Below are 19087 nucleotides of genomic sequence, written 5' to 3'. Positions count from 1 at the left end.
AACTTAGCTTATTTGAACTTTTATGCAAAATGTCTTTAGTATTCAAAGCCACTTTCTGACCTCTCAGCTCTTGAATCAGTTTTTGTCCTGGCCCTATTTGACAAAAGATTCTAGTGTATTCTCTTTATGCTGTGGACCTATGACTTCCTCAGAATTGATTTCCTGGACCTTTTATATTTCAAATTGAGAACCCCAGCACGAGAGTCACTGTCTGAGGTATAAGACTCCTCCACAGCAGTCTTTTGCATGTTTCTTCATTAAAAACAATCTACTATTGAGACCAGTATGCCCAACTCTCATTCTGCAAATGAGCTCTTCCTCCACTATTGACATGCGACGAGGTCGAGTACTGCCCGCGTAGCTTAAAATAATTTAATAACGTTACTGTGGGTGTAGGCACTTATGAGTAAACGAAGCAGGAAGTAAACCGGAAATGTGCGAAATCTGCGAATCATTTGCCAAGAGCGGAAGTACGTCACGGACCTGGGTTACAGGAGAAGAAAAAAAGACACTGGAAACGACATTTAGCCATATTTTTTAATATATACCGTGAGTATGTTTCACTACCTTTACATGTGACACGACAATGACAAGAAAACCTGTGATTTGTTTGTGGTCGGGTTGTCGTTTAACTTAGAAGTGGAACGCGTGCTGAATACTGCATGTTACAGACTGGGTAGTTTAACATGGCGCCGCATGACGAGTGGGATGAAACTTTTATGAGCCGGTTGAATGAGAACATTGACAAAACAGCCACGCAGGAAAGCTATTTAACCGAAAGGTTCGCGTGTTAGCTGTAACCTATCTCAGCTGATTTATGGCGAGAGGACGGGAACCATGGACTGGTCGCACGTAAATATCAGGACACAGTCCACATACACATGACAAAATGGTCAATCTACAACTGTAAAAAAAAAGGAGAGTGGATCATAGTGATAAATACTGTGTCACGTGTCATCCCTGGTCTGTGTCACGCCCTGTATATGAAGTTTTTAAAATCGGCCGTATGGTTCATGAATGACCCTCAAGACCGCTGAAAATCTGTGAAGTTACCGATTTGAGATCAGTGAGCTTTATGTATGCTTAATTTATTTATCCGTCTATGTAATAATTGAGAAGCGCAACCCGCGTTTACATGTCATGTTTCATGGAACAAAGTGATATGAAGGAAATAGTAAGGCTGCTAATTTATTTGCATTGTTGTTATAATCTACACTTTAGCTTATGCTTTACTGATTTAGAGTCTAGTATATACAGTATTTGTTTGCGCCACATTTGTGTGGCAGAATTATGTCAGGGCCATACTTGTTTTGCACCTTCGGCGAGACATACTTTTGCATGCATGCAAAAGTACTGTATGTCTCGCCTTATACAGGCCAACATATATCTCCTCCTTCATATCAATGTGTATAAGAGATCGTTTGGATTAATAAAGACCCATGTTTAGCATTCAAACGTTTAACAAGGATGCAATACTGTATCCTAAAGCCCCAGACTATAACATTGTAAGATTGCTGCACTGGTTCAGTTACGAAAGGTGTGTAGCTGCCTCATGGTTAAATTAGTAGCTTGGCACAAAGCCTCAAATTCTAAAAGTTGTTAAAAAACAGCTAAAAGTACAAAAACTGTGGTCTTTTGAGGCTCGGTAGAGAGTAGCAAAATACTCGCAGACTTTATAAATAGCTGAGAGCCTTCAGGTTACTTTATCTTTACATGATGCACAGTTAGGTTAATGCCATTTATATCTGCATGCCTTTATCTTTTGCCCTTTTCTCCTCTTCCTCCGTTCTCCCCTTCTTGAATTGGACACCTGATGGTTTTTTGGGAGCGTTTCTCCATTGGTGTTAGTCGTCATCACCTTTTCCAGTCAGTGTGAGTGACAATCACCAAGGTCCGTTTGATGTAAAGTGAACAAACTCACTTCGACAGGAGAGAGCAGAGTAGTGTTTTTTTTTCTTTTCCCTTCAATTGCCGATAGTACATTAAAAGTAGCAATGAGTCTCTGTTTGTTTTATGAGTGGTTATGAAATGCAATTTATTTGGAGACAGAAATTTGTTTTGTGGGCCCCTCTCCTCTTTGCTTTACCTCTCACAGCTCCTGCAGCCGCAAGGTGACGAATTTTCAGTTTCGGTTTCAGTTTATACCTGCAATTGTAGTAAACTTTAATTTTAATTCATGCACCTTAGTTATTTTTTGAAAAATACAGTAGAAATGAACCTTGAAAAAAAAAGCAAAACAGTTTGCAGTTGCAATTTTATGGAAAAAAAATACAATTGCATTATTTTCATAATCATCCAACCCGATTACATTTTTTATGGAAAAAAAATACAATTACATTATTTTCATAATCATCCAACCCGATTAAATATGGCGGTACAGTTTTTCGATCATCTTTTTCACCATACAATATGCTTTGTCAGACAAAACCACTTCCAATGAAGTTGGGGCGTTGTGTTCAACATTATCGACTGTAAATCTACGAAGGCGTTTTGAGGAACTTTTTGGGAACAGGCTCTGCATTGTGAATAGAGCAATAGTTATATACCGGTGTTTTAAAATATATTTATTTATTTTTGTGGGGGAGGGCATAATGTGACACTATGGTGTTATTACGAGTCGGATTACATCGCTAAATACCCACTGAAGGCCCAGGTCCAAAACTTACCACCCGCCACAAATCGACAAGAGGTAATGTTTCCTTTAAAATTCGAACAAAAAGTGTAGGGAGCTCCCTGGCTCAGCACCACTGAAGATTGCCCCCTCCCCACCCAAGCGATCAGCCAGGCGCATTTTTCACTGGTGATGTTACACGTGCCGTTGCTCTGTGTTTAACCAATCAGAGGGTGCTATGGGTGAGACAATGCTGGAAACAGAGTCGTGCCAAATAAAGCCAGTTTTTAATTGATCTTCTATTGGAAGTCACATAAAAAAAAAGGCAGATGCCGATATAAGCATGCCCGATAATCAGTCCTTTACATCACACATGATTAGATGCGAGCTTGCCAACTTCATTGGAAGTAGATGCGACCTGCTTGTCGACTGCAAAATAATGAAATGGTACCGAAGAATCAAAATGCAGTCGAACGTAGGGAGTGCACCAGAGCCAAAGTAACATAGTAATGCTAGCATTCTTTTGTATTAAAAATACTTAAGTGTGAGTAAAAGTTATGTTGTATTGAAACTATTCCCACAAGTACAATTCTTACTCAAGTAAATGTAACAATAAATGAAGTGCATTAACACCGACCTCAGCCAATGACTATGAACATAAGTATTTGAGAAATACATTTCAACGTATCCTTACCTTTTTGCAGAGTGTTCAATGTGTTGGAGGACCTGATGTGATACGGTCACAGAAGATGGCAAAGCTCCAGGGGTTTGATTTTTGGAGGAAAACCCTGAAAGAAGCTTGCTTCGTGGTGGCACCCATGGTGGACCAGAGCGAACTAGCATGGCGTCTACTTAGCCGTCGCCATGGGGCTCACCTATGTTACACGCCAATGCTGCATGCGCAGGTTTTCCTTCGTGATGCTAATTACAGAAGAGAAAATCTTTTTAATGAGGTCTGTGAAGAGGACCGACCACTAATAACTCAGGTATGAATATTTTAACTACCTCAAAGTGTATACACTGCAATTCACTGAAGTGCCACTAGAGGCACCACACCTGAATTTGGATGAAATCAAAAAGCTTTAACCACTGGTGTCAAAGTCAAAGCCTGGGGGCCAGATCTGGCCCACCACATCATTTTACATGGCCCGCAAAAGCAAATCAAGCATGTCAAGTTCCATGATGCTTGCTAAAGTCTGAACCAAAAATTCAAATTGTCATATGTAATCCACAATAACAGTCAATATTCTTGACTTCTGATTTTTTTAAAGTAGTTATCAATTTGTTGTGCGCTGTGTATATAATATGTGGAGGTGATTAAACATTTATATGGTTTCCCAAAATTCATAACGGCCCTCCAAGGGAAACCGTAACCTCAATCTGGCCCGCGACAAAAAATGGCTCTTACACCCCTGGCTTAAACAGACAACCCCCCCCCCCCCTGCTCCCCGCAAATCAGTCATTAATTAGAAAGCTGCTAAGATTGAAGAGTTTTGAGTTCGTTTTTGAAGCCTAGACGCACATGTAGTTTTATGATGGACATGTTTATTCTGTAAATCTACACGTGAATTGCCAACAATTAGACAGCCAGCGTTCTCTTTTTTAGAAGAGGCTTGAAAGTGGCTACTTTCAGGGGTTTTTATTGGAAAGAAACATTTGGGGTTAACTTTGCCTTTAATGGATATCATTTATGCTGTTAAACATATAGTCTGGTACTGCTGAAGACATTAGGAAAAACATAGTCCTGTTTGAATAACTTCCACAAAAATGAATTTGCATTGACCAAGTATGTTAAATAGTGAAGCATGAAATTTATGTAACATATTTTTTCATCAGAGCTGATGAGACAAATTCATGAAAGTAATTGTTTTTCTTTGTTTGCTTTTGTTTCAGTTTTGCGCCAATGACCCTGACGTGTTCATTCAGGCAGCTCTTTTGGCCCAGAACTACTGTGATGCCATTGACCTCAACCTGGGTTGTCCTCAGATGATTGCTAAAAGGGGTACCTGCATTTTCTTCAGAAATTAAGCGTGTGTTTATGTTATCATCAGAGATGTCGTCATGAAAGCAAAACTAACAGTTTTGGCGGTTCTTCAAAGGGCACTATGGCGCTTTCCTTCAAGATGAATGGGAGCTGTTACAAAAAATGGGTAATGTGTTTTTTTATGTTCACATTAATATAAAAAAGATGAATATAAAAAAGATTAATAATAGTAATTTCAGTTATAAATTAGAAAGACAGTGGAACCTCCAAAATGGGCCATAATCTCTTTGACACTGGGATGAACTCCTTAATAGAAACATTTTTGCGTTCAGAACAAACTAACCACATTCAAGATAATATTCAATTGGAGTCAGCACACATTTGTTCCATTTTTGGAAAGTAGGATAAAACCTACGCTGATACGGGGAGAACATGCAAACTTACTTATACAGTAAGGTCAATTCTAACCCAAACAATTTATCACTTACATGACCGCATAATTTTGGTGTCCAGTTTGATTAGCATACAAACATTTGCTTTTACAAATGCAATTGATGAGTAACACATACATATTTTCGACAACTATCTTACTCTATACATTCCTAGTCAGTAATATTCATGACATTTGTATTGGAAGCCAGAATACAGAGAATATTATAAACCATACCTGTCTGAGTTCCGTTTGGAGTGTTTTGATCGAAATGTGTACTTGATGGATAAACTGATCGATCAAATCTCGGAAGCCTTCGGTTAACGGGAGCAGTTTGGTGGTTTCCAGTTTCACAATGAAAGCATGGACGCGTACCATCTGCTCGTTGATTGAATAGTCGCAACAAACAAATATTGGGATGCACAAATACTTTATACACTGTACATACAGCACTGAGAAGCATTACACTTAACCCTCAAAAGAACTTATTACGGGCATGACTCAACTGTTTAATTCGTAAAACTCCTCATTGATGATTTTTTATTTTCAAAAGTTGCTTGTTCATTATTTGCACGTACACAAAGCATGCAAAAATTCAAGTATTAATATATTGATGAAACACAGATTTGTGCATCAAACATGCATATATACTATTTTAGGCACAAATATCTGCTTATGCCCTATAAGTGAATGAAGCCCAATGACTTTATTTATTTATTTTGCCAAAAATATAGTGCAGTTTTAACTTTACCTACTTTTCTCATTTAACAGTCAGGTTAGCAAATGAAAAGCTGTCTGTGCCTATCACGTGTAAGATCCGTGTGTTCGAGGACATCGAAAAGACTGTCTCCTATGCTCAAATGCTGGAAAAAGCTGGATGCCAGGTACTTATACCGACAATGCTCTAGAAATGACTTATTTTAATTTGGTTTTATTAATACACCAAGTCGCGGCACGGTGGTCCACTGGTTAGCGCATCCGGCTCACAGTGCAGAGGTCAGCGGTTCGTTTCGGGCTCTGGCCTTCCTGTGTGGAGTTGCATGTTCTCCCCATGCATGCGTGGGTTTTCTCCAGGTACTCCGGTTTCCTCCCACATTCCAAAAACATGCAACGTACTGTAGGTTAATTGAACAGTCTAAAATTGTCCCATGCTGTGATTGTGAGTGTGAATGTTATTTGACCACGTGTGCCCTGTGACTTGCTGGCAACCGGGTCATGGTGTACTCCGCCGAGTGTCCCAAGACAGCTGGGTAGGCTCCAGCACACCCGCGACCCTCGTGAGGATAAGCAGATTAGAAAATGGATGGATGGATAACATACTAAGTGGACACAACATGACTGCTTGCATAATTTGTTGAGATTAAAAAAAAATCTTCCTTTGTTAGAAATATAACTTGTTTTAATTTTAGTGATAAGTGAGCAGCATACGTGTTTGGTCCTTTTTCCCCCCTCTGTAATTAAACAGAATTGCTTAATTGCAAGCATTTGTCTTTTATGTTTAGAATTTTGATAGTTTAATAATTATATTTAGAGGAGGAAATATTCTGTTTTACGAAGACAAATTAAATGTTCTTTTTCCCCCTCGTTTATCTTCAGCTACTCACAGTGCATGGCAGAACCAAAGACCAGAAAGGAGCAATGACAGGAATTGCGAGTTGGGATCATGTCAGAGAAGTCCGGTGAGCTCCAATGATCATATTTCAAACCTTGATTATGTATTCAATTCTTGATTATGTACTTTATTGAAGATAAACGTATATTTCTGTCCTTTTACGTCAAATAATGCAATAACTCATTATTTTGCGAGATAATACTTTGTATAAGATGTGGCATAGATTTCAATACAGTACATAAGCCACTTTTCCATTGTATCAGTTCTACCCTGAAGCAGCCTGGATTCTTTTCTGTGTGGTCGCTCTTCCATTACAGTTTTTTTGCGCCGTGCGGCTACAATAGAACCCCTTTTAGAAAACTCCTCTTCAGTGATTCTAAAACGCAGGCTGAGCAGGGCCATGACATGACTCTCACCTGATTAGGTGAAAAATTGAAAATTGAGGCTTTTTTTTTAAAGAGATGCGGCAAGGAACTCTGCTGAATTTCCTGCTTTTAAGCAAGCAAGACAGAGCTGTTCACTCCTAACCCATAAAAATACATTATGTACAGTACCCGTCCATGTATTATGTTTTAAAATACTTAACCACATTTACAATTACATATGTACCAATAGATGCAATCGTGAAGCTTGTGGTAAAGATTTTAGCAAACCTCTTGGAGTTGCTGTCATTGGTGGCTCGTCATCGCCACCCTCCGGCGTGCGAAGCCGCACCCCAGCGCCTCGGCGGTCCCCCGGTCAGACAGTCGTGGCCCTCACCTTGGGGTGCCTGAGGACTTTGGATGCTGGAGTGTGATGATGACGAGCTGCCGGCGACAGCACAACGGAGCGGAGAGGGGGTGGGTTGAATGAAAGCTCATTGTCATTGAAGTGAATGGACCTGGCGACATGTGTAAGACTCATGGAAAGTTGACTATTTTGTCCGTTGGCACATCAAATTGTAAGTATTGCTAAGTATTGTTGTAAAACACAATACATGTGTACTGTAGGCACTGTATTTATATGACTTGGTGGTGGACGGCTATCTCTTGCTGACTTGAACCCGGCAAAAATTCTTTGAATTTCACGGGCTGTAATTTGCGACGTTAACTCATGCAACAGCGATTCGGATTTTGAAATACCTCAAAACCAGCGGTAAAACTTGCCACTCGTGGAATCTTATTTCAGCACCCTTCATAGTGCGAGTATGCTGCAGTAGAGGGGGCTGCACAATTTAGTTGATCCCACACCATTTGATTGGGACCACTTTGTAATGGAGAAGGAACGTAGGCCAGGCCAGGCGAAACGAGGCTGGTGTGGTCCGGGCCAGGCTGTTCTGAAACCTGTAATGGAAAAGCGGCAATGGAGTTTCTATCCCGACGATACCTAGATACGATACCTAGAGTATCTGAACCATAAAAAAATATACATTCTATGTTTTCCTATGTATCAAAACCTGTGGCCCTGCCTGTATACAATGGTACTTTGAGAAGTTTTTAACTGAAAAAAATATGAATTTACACACAGGAAGGCAGTAAATATTCCTGTGTTTGCTAACGGCAACATTCAGCATCTGAGTGATGTGGAACGCTGCATTAAGGAGACTGGCGTGCAAGGGGTAATGAGTGCAGGTGGGTAAAGAAGTGCTTTTTATATGCATCAATTGTTTTTTATTGATGACAAACTATCTGTGTTATTCAGAGGGTAACCTCCATAACCCAGCACTCTTTGAAGGACGTAGCCCCCCAGTTTGGGAGATGGCAGATGAGTACATTGAGGTGGTGAGGCAGCATCCCCCATGCAACTTGTCTTATGTACGAGCCCATCTCTTCAAGCTGTGGCATCACACGTATGTATGTCTTTCTTTTTCTGTGTTTTTTGTTGAAAATCTTTTCCTCTTATGGCAACCGCAAAACAAAATATGAATTATTTGTTCCAAGCACAGTTGAGTTTGTTGGCTATTCTGCTGAATTCCTGATTTTTGAATAAGATGTGACGCATTGAGTCGATAAACATCAAAATATGAAAATTATGACAGAAATTAAATAATAAAAAGATCAAATGATTGAGTTATAATTTTAGAAGATTTAATCGTGACGCAATAATTCAAACAATCCTCAATTGAACAAGATGGAGCATGTTGAGTTGATAATCATCAGAAATGTGAAAATTATTACAGCAATTAACCAAATTTTTTGATCTTTTTTATTATTTAGCATTTTTGAAGATTTAATATCAAAGCAATAATTCAAACAACAATAATCATCAATCAAACAAGCTGCCCACCTAGAGGTAATATCGGGCCTAAAAAATCCTGACCGGGTATTAAACCCGACCCGGCTCGAGCCCGACCAATTAACTTGATTTGCAGGCCCAAGCCCGAAGCAAACCCGAAATTTCATATTTTATTTGTGAGGACTCGGCAGGAGGAGGAGTGATTTATGATAACAAATTAAAGCCTGTCTTTTGTAATGACATCTAAGTTAAACAAGACTCTATAAACATTTCCATCTTTTATATTTCTGTTTCGGCAGAGGGTAAAAATTTAAGGCCGTCCGTCATTTTGACGGGTTGGGCCATAAACCACAGCAGCAGTACGTCCTTAAGAATCCAGCGCGGCACTTTAAGTCTTAAAGTGTCTGAGTCTGTGGCTCCTTTTTAGTAGTTAAATAGCAATTACATTACAGCGCCTTCTCTGTTTTATTCAAATTATTTTAAAACAAGTATTCCTTAGTTTCGTATCCATACATCGTTTTAGTATACATTTTTATAAACATATACTTATTTTAAAAAAGTCACAGAGAGAGAGGACCCGACCCGACCCGACCCGAAGCAATGATTGACATTTTCGGCCCGACCCGAATTTGGGTCGGCTCGGGCTCGGGCTCGGGTTTAAGATCTTACCTCTATGCCCACCCCCTCAGACCATTCTTTATAGGTCCACGAAGGTTTGTAGGTACTTATGTAAGACCCTTATGGTTCCTCCCAGACCAGGAAACCTTTTTTGTGTGAGAACAAGGGGATTACACAAACTACAAGGGTACATAGGGAAGCTCTAGCATTGGTTCCTGTGGTCTGAAAGCCCCTTATAAATGATATTCTGACACCCTTTTGACTCAAAAGAAACATTGCTGTTGTAATATGAATGTGTCTTTACGATTAATCTTAAGTCATGTGATGTTCTGTTTTAGGCTTCAGATCCACCACGACCTGAGAGAGCTGTTGGCTAAGGTGAAAACCCTTGAGAGTTTGGCCAATGTTAGTAAGCAGCTGAGGCTTCGATGTCAGGTAACATCTGTTTTCAAATCACCTCAGAAGAGAAATATTATGACTCCACATCACGAGTTGCTGTACCTGCCACTCAGGAGGAGATTGCCAGAGGAAATTATATGGATAAAGAGAGCAGCCTGCCCTTCCCTCACTGGATCTGCCAACCCTATGTCAGACCACCGTGAGTGGCTACCTTTTCCAAATGTCTTCCCTTTTAGGCCTCTTGCTAATCTGTAGGGACTGGTGGTGTAGTGGTACATGCAGACACCGTAGATTAGATTTCAGGCCAGTGCCTCAATACACAGCCATAGCTGGTCCCATGCTCAGTTAAATAAAATGACATTTTGTCAGTAAGGGTAGTGTAAAAACTGTGCCAAGCGAATAATTCTGAAACTTTGTTGTTGCGACCAATGACGGGACAAGCAGAAAGTTGCAACAATGACGTATTCTGTATCTTCTTTCCATTTGCCTCTTACAGACCAAAAGATGTGTCTGTCAAAGGTAAGGTCCAGGATAAAGAAGTAAAAACAACAGGGTGCCAAAAGAGAGTACTAGAGGACACAACTTTGTCAGCTCAAATACTCTCCAAAAATAAACAGAAGAAAAGATCCCGCAATCCAAACAAGAACTTCTCTCCTGATCAGAAACGTAAGTTTAATCTGTGGAGAAAGAACTCCCACTTTGTAATGTGTTATGTGTGTTCTGATTTTCTCTGTGAATCAAGTGACCTTCTGCTACCGTTCACCTGTGGTATGGTAAACCCTCAAAGCAGTGGCAGCAGTCAATGTAGTATTTCCATGTTCATACGTTAATTGGAACGTGGACACTTGTGGTTGCAATATTATGGCCACCAATCATAATAATAATGATTAGAATAATAATAATAATATAGATGGGCGGCCCGGTAGTCCAGTGGTTAACACGTCGGCTTCACAGTGCAGAGGTACTGCGTTCAATTCCAGCTCCGGCCTCCCTGTGTGCAGTTTGCATGTTCTCCCCGGGCCTGCGTGGTTGCAATACACAATATACTCACAATATATATATTGTGTGTGTGTGTGTGTGTGTGTGTGTGTGTGTGTGTGTATATATATATATATATATATAGACACGGTGGGGCAAATAAGTATTTAGTCAACCACCAATTGTGCAAGTTCTCCTACTCGAAAAGATTAGAGAGGCCTGTAATTGTCAACATGGGTAAAGCTCAACCATGAGAGACAGAATGTGGGAAAAATACTCAGAAAATTACTGTAGATTGTTTGATTTTTAAAGAATTTATTTGCAAATTAGAGGGAAAATAAGTATTTGGTCAATACCAAAAGTTCATCTCAATACTTTATGTACCCTTTGTTGGCAATAATGGAGGCCAAACGTTTTCTGAAACTCTTCACAAGCTTTTCACACACTGTTGCTGGTATTTTGGCCCATTCCTCCATGCAGATCTCCTCTAGAGCAGTGATGTTTTGGGGCTGTCGTTGGGCAACACGGACTTTCAACTCCCTCCACAGATTTTCGATGGGGTTGAGATCTGGAGACTGGCTAGGCCACTCCAGGACCTTGAAATGCTTCTTACGAAGCCACTCCTTTGTTGCCCTGGCTGTGTGTTTGGGATCATTTTCATGCTGAAAGACCCTCTTCTTCAATGCACTTGCTGATGGAAGGAGATTTTCACTCAAAATCTCTCGATACATGGCCCCATTCATTCTTTCCTTTACACAGATCAGTCGTCCTGGTCCCTTTGCAGAAAAACAGCCCCAAAGCATGATGTTTCCACCCCCATGCTTCACAGTGGGTTTGGTGTTCTTCGGATGCAATTCAGTATTCTTTCTCCTCCAAACACGAGAACCTGTGTTTCTACTAAAAAGTTCTATTTTGGTTTCATCTGACCATAACACATTCTCCCAGTCCTCTTCTGGAGCAACCAAATGCTCTCTAGCGAACCGCAGACGGGCCTGGACGTGTACTGGCTTCAGCAAGGGACGTCTGGCAGTGCAGGATTTGAGTCCCTGGCGGCGCATTGTGTTACTGAATGTAGCCTTTGTTACTGTGGTCCCAGCTCTCTGTAGGTCATTCACTAGGTCCCCCCGTGTGGTTCTGGGATTTTTGCTCACCGTTCTTGTGATCATTTTGACGCCACGGAGTGAGATCTTGCATGGAGCCCCAGATCGAGGGAGATTATCAGTGGTCTTGTGTGTCTTCCATTTTCTGATAATTGCTCCCACAGTTGATTTATTTACACCAAGCGTTTTACTATTGCAGATTCAGTCTTCCCAGCCTGGTGCAGATCTACAATTTTGTCTCTGGTGTCCTTCGACAGCTCTTTGGTCTTGGCCATAGTGGAGTTTGGAGTGTGACTGACTGAGGTTGTAGACAGGTGTCTTTTATACCAATAATGAGTTAAAACAGGCACCATTAATACAGGCAACGAGTTAGACCTCATTAGAAGAAGTTAGACCTCTTTGACAGCCAGAAATCTTGCTTCTTTGAAGCTGACCAAATACTTATTTTCCACCATGTTTGCAAATATTTTTTTAAAAAATCAAACAATGTAATTTTCTGAGGTTTTTTTTCCCACATTCTGTCTCTCATGGTGGAGCTTTACCCATGTTGGCAATTACAGGCCTCTCTAATCTTTTCAAGTAGGAGAACTTGCACAATTGGTGGTTGACTAAATACTTATTTGCCCCACTGTATGTGTGTATAGATGTGTATATATATGAAAAGTATTTTGGTACTTGCAACTGGATAAACTTGAACTCTTTCCTCCCAACAGCCAAGTACATCAAATGTGAACAATGTGGCAATCCAAAGGTAAGCTGTCAGTTTCATAAATCAACCCAACATACTGTATCTTCCTTGGATGTTAGAACCATGGGCAGTTTTCAAAATGTTACAGTACGTAGTTGAAAACATGCATGTTATTGTAAAATGCCAAAGAAGTGTGTGTTTGTGTGTGTGTACAGTATATACAGTATATAAACCCCCCGCTTGGTTCTGTTCAGGGATACCATCTGCAATCTTTTCTCCAGTCACAACTTGTCCTCGCACATTACCTATATCTGTATGCCATATTTAGATGGCTTGTTTGGCATATCCTGCTTGAATGGGGACTGTACCCCAAGTTTGGACTTGGGTTATGATGAGTGGCAGATGCTCCAAGCTTGTCCCAACCTTCTGTGTCATTTTTGTCTTGTTGACAACGGCCTGATTTTGTATTCCATTTGTCTGCTGGTTCGTTTGCAGCACCAGGTGGGCATTGGTGGTCCTGCTCTACAGTGGTTTAAATCCTATTTGGCTGACAGAACTCTTTGTTAGCCAAGGTTGCTCTGAATCCCGCTCTTTCCCTCTGTGGTATGGTGTTCCACAGCGTTCTATTTTTGAGCCCCTGCTGTTTTCACTGTATTGGCTGCCCTTAAGTTCCATCCTAAGAATGGTATTTCTTGCACTGCAATGCGGATGACAGTCGGATCTCTGTCCCACTGAGCAAAAAAGATGTGTTTCCCTTAAGACCACCTTTGTCCCGTCTAGAAAAAAATCAAAGTGTGGATTAAATGAATCTCTTAAATTTAAATAAAAGGAAAAAAGTAGGGTATTTGGTCCCAGTGGCCCTTGTACCTCCCACCCTGGGGATGTGTATCCCCTAACATCATATCTCAAGCAAAAAGTCTTGAACTTGAGTTTTAAATTGGATCGGCAAATCTGTGTGGTTGTTCGAACCAGCTTCTTTGGGCAGCTGGCAAAGGTAAAACACTTTCTCAGCCGCACTTAGAAACAGTAATCCATGCCTTCGTTAAATCTCGGCAAGATTACTTTAATGTACTTTATTTTGAAATCAGCCAGTCCTCCCTCAAGCATCTCCCGTTGGTCCAAAATACTGCAGCTCGCCTCCTAACTGGAGCTCGTAAGAGGGAGTCCATAACCCCAATTCTGGCTTCTCTTCACTGGCTAATAGTATATTTTAGAGTTTATTGTAAAATACTTCCATTTGTTTTCATCTTGAAATGGCCTTGCCCCAGTTTACCTTTCTGAGCTTCTCCACCCATACGCACCTGCCTCAGGCCTGCAGACCAGACGCAACTGGAGGCAAAGCCCTCAGGTCAGCTCTGAAGAGAAAAATGACTCCCAGGTTTTGTGTTTATGTTCTTTCATTTGTTGGTAAGACTCCTGAACTCCAGGAGATATTATTTATAGCACTGGAAATGGGGCCAGAAAGTGTAATTATAACCTCAGACTGAGATGTTCAATGTTGAAACGCTTTTTGGACATCCAGCTTTGAATTTCTGAAAGACAAAATGGTGGTTTGTTGGATTGCCAAGTATTCATGTATTTCATTTTCTTTTTACAGGGAAATAAGTGCGTCTTCAACCTTTGTCGAGGCTGTTGTAAGAAGAAAGCCTACAAGGAGGTGGCAAACTGTTTAAGTCAGTACAAACACACATACACATCAACACATTCATTTCTTTGTTACATTTAAATTTGTAAATGGGTGGTTTTACTAACAGAGCTGGAATCAAACCAGTAGAAGGCTTTATTTCAGACTTGTTCAAATCTAGGCAATGTTCGCTCTCCAGTTCATTTCCATTTTTTTTGTGCCCAAAACGTGACATGTATCAGATTTATTTTCATGCAGTGTGCAATTCCGATTTTTTTACAGGTCTGACCTGGGTCGCTTTCGTATGTACAGTATATCGATCGGATATGTATGAAATGCATCTGCAGTATGAATGCTCATTCGTACACATCCGATCTATACGTCCTCAAAAGCCCAATATGCCACCCACATATGCGAGAGAGAGTGCTCGGCAGGTTACGGCCCGTCGTCCACAAATCTGCAATGTTGTTTTGAGTAATAATGTTGACTTTATATTTGACTTTAGTTTAATCTCACCTGGACCATGAAGCATAAAGTGGACATTTGTAGTGATAGTACACTTAAATCTGGTGTTAATTTTTAAAAAATGTTAAAAAATGTCTATATGCCTCCGCAGGACACAATGTTAAAGTAACAGAGACTACCCAAAGGGAATATAAAATGCAGATTGTAAATCATGATTTCATTTACCAAGGGAAAAAAATTAAAACCTATTTGGTCCTATGTGAAAAAGTAAATGCCCCCCCATTGTTAAATCATAAAGTAACCGTGACTAACAACAGTTTTTGGAAAGCTGAGTTCAATTTCACAGCCAACACCCTCTCACCACATTTGTTGACTCAAGAAATCACATACATGGAAGATATCAGACAAAGTGAAGTAGGCTGCAAGATCTCAAGAAACAAACACATAATGCCACAGTCCTTAGAATTTCAGAAAGGAATGAGAAAATAAGTTAGTGATAATGCGGATATTAACCTTTCACACACATACTTCAATGCAATCAAATTTCAAGAACACTTGGCTATCAGATCATCTCATTTACATGTTACATTTTTAAAAAAGAAAGCTGTATTGTATTCCAAGCAGCAAACAAGTGATTCTCATTAAACTGAGTAGAGAGACACTCGGGCTGCTCAGTAGTCCAAAAAAGGTAATGGAAAAATACCTGTATATTGGAAAAAATGTACAGCTCGTCACTCAAGCTACGTTCATCTACTTGAACCAAAACATGAATGAACCAAATTGGCTGTGCAGACCATGTGCATCATATGAAATTCAACGATTGTCCAATCTGTTTGAAACGACATGAAACTCGAACACTCAATTGGAAAGCAAGTTATGAGGCTTTTTTTTTCATCAGCTACTATCATATGAAACTGTTGCCTACCTTAGGGAGGTTTGAGTCCATCTTACAAGCAAAGAGGAAAATGATGCTGCAGAAAATCGTCTTGATTATAAACAGTGTACTTCAATCATTTCGTAAGGGTGTGGCTTCAATTTCAAATGAACGAATCTGTGTTATATCTGAGACGACACAGGCTATTTCTGAGCAGTGTTAATGCAACACCGACATTCTGTTTTTAATAGTCCCCAAACTTTTAACACGGTGTAGTTGTTCATTCATGCAGATGGTTCATTTGTTACACTTGGCAATAACGTGACATCATCTTTAGTAGACATCTCCATGAAATGAGGAGATTGAGGAGCATCGCCTCCTATCCCTAAAATATTTGTACCTCTTCCCACGTCTCTGCCCTGTTGATATGAGATGATAAGATGAGCCCCTACCACGGACTTATATATGATGGAACTGTCAATTAGCCCCTTGCGGTTGAAGCAGTCTACATGTCTTGGTCATTATGTTGACATTTTAGTGCATGTTTGTTGAAATTTTGAATCGGGGGCAAAAACCATGTGGAGCCATCTGCTGGTTAAACACTGACTGCATGTGAATTTGGCTTTCTGCCCTCTGCTTTGACTAACAGGGAATCCTGACATCACTTCCAGAATCTTGACATAGTCACTCTGCCTCCGTGGGGTAAACAAGCGGCTCAGTCTTGTAAATCCTCCGTAGCGGGTTGGCGTTGGAATAGTAGCGTTTGCGAACACCTTTCTATCGATTTTAAGGTTAGTGATTTATTAGCATAGCATCTGGTTAGTTCATTTGCCATAGCTTGTCGTAGTATGGAATTTATTTAGGTCGAAGTTTGTCACTGCTGATGTCAATAAATACCAGACCACACCCCGTGGTCCTCCAGGCAACATCCGCTTTGAGTGGCCTTTTCAAATATAAGTGAGGGGTGGAGGAAGAGCCTGGTAAGGGGTGACTACCACTTTAAGGGGCCCTAAATTTTACGAGGGGGTACATTGCGATATCATGGATTGAGCTTCGCGCGTCAACACTATTCAAGGAATAGAATGTACTTAGCTTACTTTGCATGCTGCTTAAAAGACAAATATAATTTTATTGCTTTCAAGGACAACTAAGGAAAGTAAAAAGTACAGTACGTATTCACATTTGACCTGAAATCAGACAATTTGGACTATTTCATGGAAATAATTGTTTAAAACGGTTTCTTCCTTTAGGCTTTCTGTGTATAAGCTTGCTGGTAACAATAATGTCTCACTGATTTGGATTTATTTTTGCCACTGGGCATTAAAATTATGCTTCATTGTCATTGTGTTTTAACCCTGCTGCAGTTGTGCACTTAAGCTTTGGTTGTTCCCTATGTGAGAATGGTTAAGTAAATTAAGTCAAGGTCAGGACTTTTATGAATGTATTATTGAGATTGGTTTTATTTTTTGGTCTGACTGAAGGTGCTTCAATGTTAAGTGTCTCACTGGATTAAAAAAAAACATATGATCCTAAAGTAAATGGAGGGCAGAAAAACAATGTTATGCCGTTAATGGAGAAGGTGAGGTGGACCACCTTCTCACATTGATATATTCCTCAGTTGTGTATTTTATAGGAGGGGTGTGGGGGGAGGAGGAATAAAAAAGATCCAGAGAACAGAGCACACAAACAACTCGGGACTCCGAGACAGACCATGGAATTTTTTAAAGTTATTTACATTTCCAAAAAATAGATGAAACATGGACACACAATGATATTATGGCCAAAAAGTACATATACGGGCGGACAAAATATTTTGGGGATTAAATTATCATGAAAAACTTGGACATCTGTGTAAGCAAACACCTTGCACCATTGCTTGAAACTTCAATGAGAAGTGTCAATTCCTTGCAGTGTACTGGAAGGTTTTTGGAACGCATTCCCAGCCTAAATGAAAATTGAATCTGACTATGACATCCATTGTCTCCAGCGACTGAAAGTCGCTCATGATTTCACTACGCAGATGTTCAGTAGGGGATATACAGATACATTTGTGTTGAATGGGCACATATTAGCATTTTATATTTCAATTGTTTCTACCTTAATAATAATTTTAAAAAGGTTCCATGTGCCCACTTTTCAACTTTGAGCAACTGCCGCTCCAAAGGTCTCTCCACGCCACTGTCCTTGCATCCATCCTCCATATCTCTCATACTCACAACGGTTGCGGTTGTGCGACAGGCGTGTGAGAGGCTGGATAATAATTATTAACGATGACAGTTATTGGAACCAAAATATTTATACTTTACGGTGAAAAGTCAGCATTTGTGAAATATGTTATGTTCGATGATGAAAACAATTTGTGTTTACTCTGGTTGACAGGCCATGGACTGAATTTTAAGACCAAGGCAGAAGCAAAAAAAGCTCAGGAGTCTAAGAGAGATGCCGAAATTGAGATGGAGAAAAACTGCAGCCCCCCACAGTCTCTTCATCATCAAACCACAATACTACAGGAGTACAAGGCATAGCTTCTACCATGGACTGGACAACTACCATATCTTCCTTCATAAACCTTGTGGTTATACTCAGAGCGGGCAGAGGTTTTGCTGCTTACACTACCTGCATTTTCTCTGATAAACACAAATTGGTGATCGTCCCATTATATTAAAAAAAATGACAAGTAGACTTCAAAGCTAAATAATATACAGTAATTTGTGATGTTCAAAGAGTGTTGTTTGGTCACCATGATTTCGGCTAACTTGGTGACAAAATGTTAAGTAAGATCTAATCACTGATGAAAGTTGAAAAGCATTGCAGGACCTGCTTTGGATATTTCAGAAGCCTGGGTCTGAAGTTGCATTTGTTCAATAGTCACATTTCATTTGGTGCAAGTAAATGTACATGTACGAACGATGTAGCCATGATTGTATTCTTGAGCACAAACATGTAACAACATACTACAGTCATCAATGTGAACTTCCTGGTGGAGAGGTTGACCTTTGACCTGAGCTACCTCAATCATGGCACTAATGATGATAATCTGAATAATTCTGCTGTAGATTTTCTGAACAGTTTTCTTCGAATTGTACTAGTTCTTGCTTTCATCACAGGTGTACATTTTTTTCGCTTATTTGAGCAAATGACTTTACTTTCATCAGTCATCAACAATTAGAGGTGTGAAGTCATTCATTTTGGTCATTTTGGCATCTTGTCTAAGAACCTGTATGACACATATGATTTTGAGGAACTCAATGCATACAGTATGCGACCGGTTGTTCCACATCTAAACAAAATAAAGTTCCATGAAAGGGGGTATGTCAAGACAGACCATTAGACAGCCCAAACCTTGAAAGCGCACAACTTTTTACCCCTCCCAAACTCCCACACTTATGCTCGACCCTTCCTCAGTTACCATCATGTGGAAGGGTCGTAACAGGGTCCCACTGATTTATTTATGAGTAATACAACTGTGTTTTCTTTTTCATTTGATAAT

General features: G+C 40.1%; 1 protein-coding gene across 3 annotated transcripts; it reads left to right on the top strand.

The window, feature by feature from the left end:
* The first annotated feature begins 455 nt into the window (after positions 1 to 455).
* On the top strand, positions 456 to 18946 carry dus1l (dihydrouridine synthase 1-like (S. cerevisiae)). Of its 3 annotated transcripts, XR_015103283.1 has the most exons (15): positions 456 to 549; positions 3316 to 3597; positions 4505 to 4613; positions 4711 to 4761; positions 5797 to 5909; positions 6622 to 6704; positions 8144 to 8247; positions 8318 to 8465; positions 9808 to 9904; positions 9982 to 10067; positions 10365 to 10534; positions 12660 to 12697; positions 14232 to 14307; positions 16247 to 16388; positions 17977 to 18118. XR_015103283.1 is itself a non-coding variant. In XM_086133917.1 (14 exons), the coding sequence occupies exons 2-14, from the start codon at positions 3361 to 3363 to the stop codon at positions 18120 to 18122; spliced, it is 1458 nt and encodes a 485-aa protein (XP_085990043.1). In that variant the 5' UTR covers positions 456 to 549; positions 3316 to 3360; the 3' UTR covers positions 18123 to 18946. The 3 variants fall into 3 exon arrangements, 2 of the variants coding, with proteins under 2 accessions (XP_085990043.1, XP_085990044.1); XM_086133917.1 differs by lacking the exon at positions 16247 to 16388 and having other exon boundaries at positions 17977 to 18946; XM_086133918.1 differs by lacking the exons at positions 456 to 549; positions 16247 to 16388 and adding an exon at positions 578 to 1872 and having other exon boundaries at positions 17977 to 18946.
* The last annotated feature ends 141 nt before the right edge of the window (positions 18947 to 19087 follow it).

Source organism: Hippocampus guttulatus, chromosome 16, assembly GCF_054856545.1.
Source record: "Hippocampus guttulatus isolate MCC_2025c chromosome 16, RoL_Hgut_1.0, whole genome shotgun sequence".
Lineage (NCBI taxonomy): Eukaryota > Metazoa > Chordata > Actinopteri > Syngnathiformes > Syngnathidae > Hippocampus > Hippocampus guttulatus.
The sequence above is the reverse complement of the archived record's forward strand: the minus strand, read 5'-3'. Positions and strand labels throughout refer to the sequence as shown.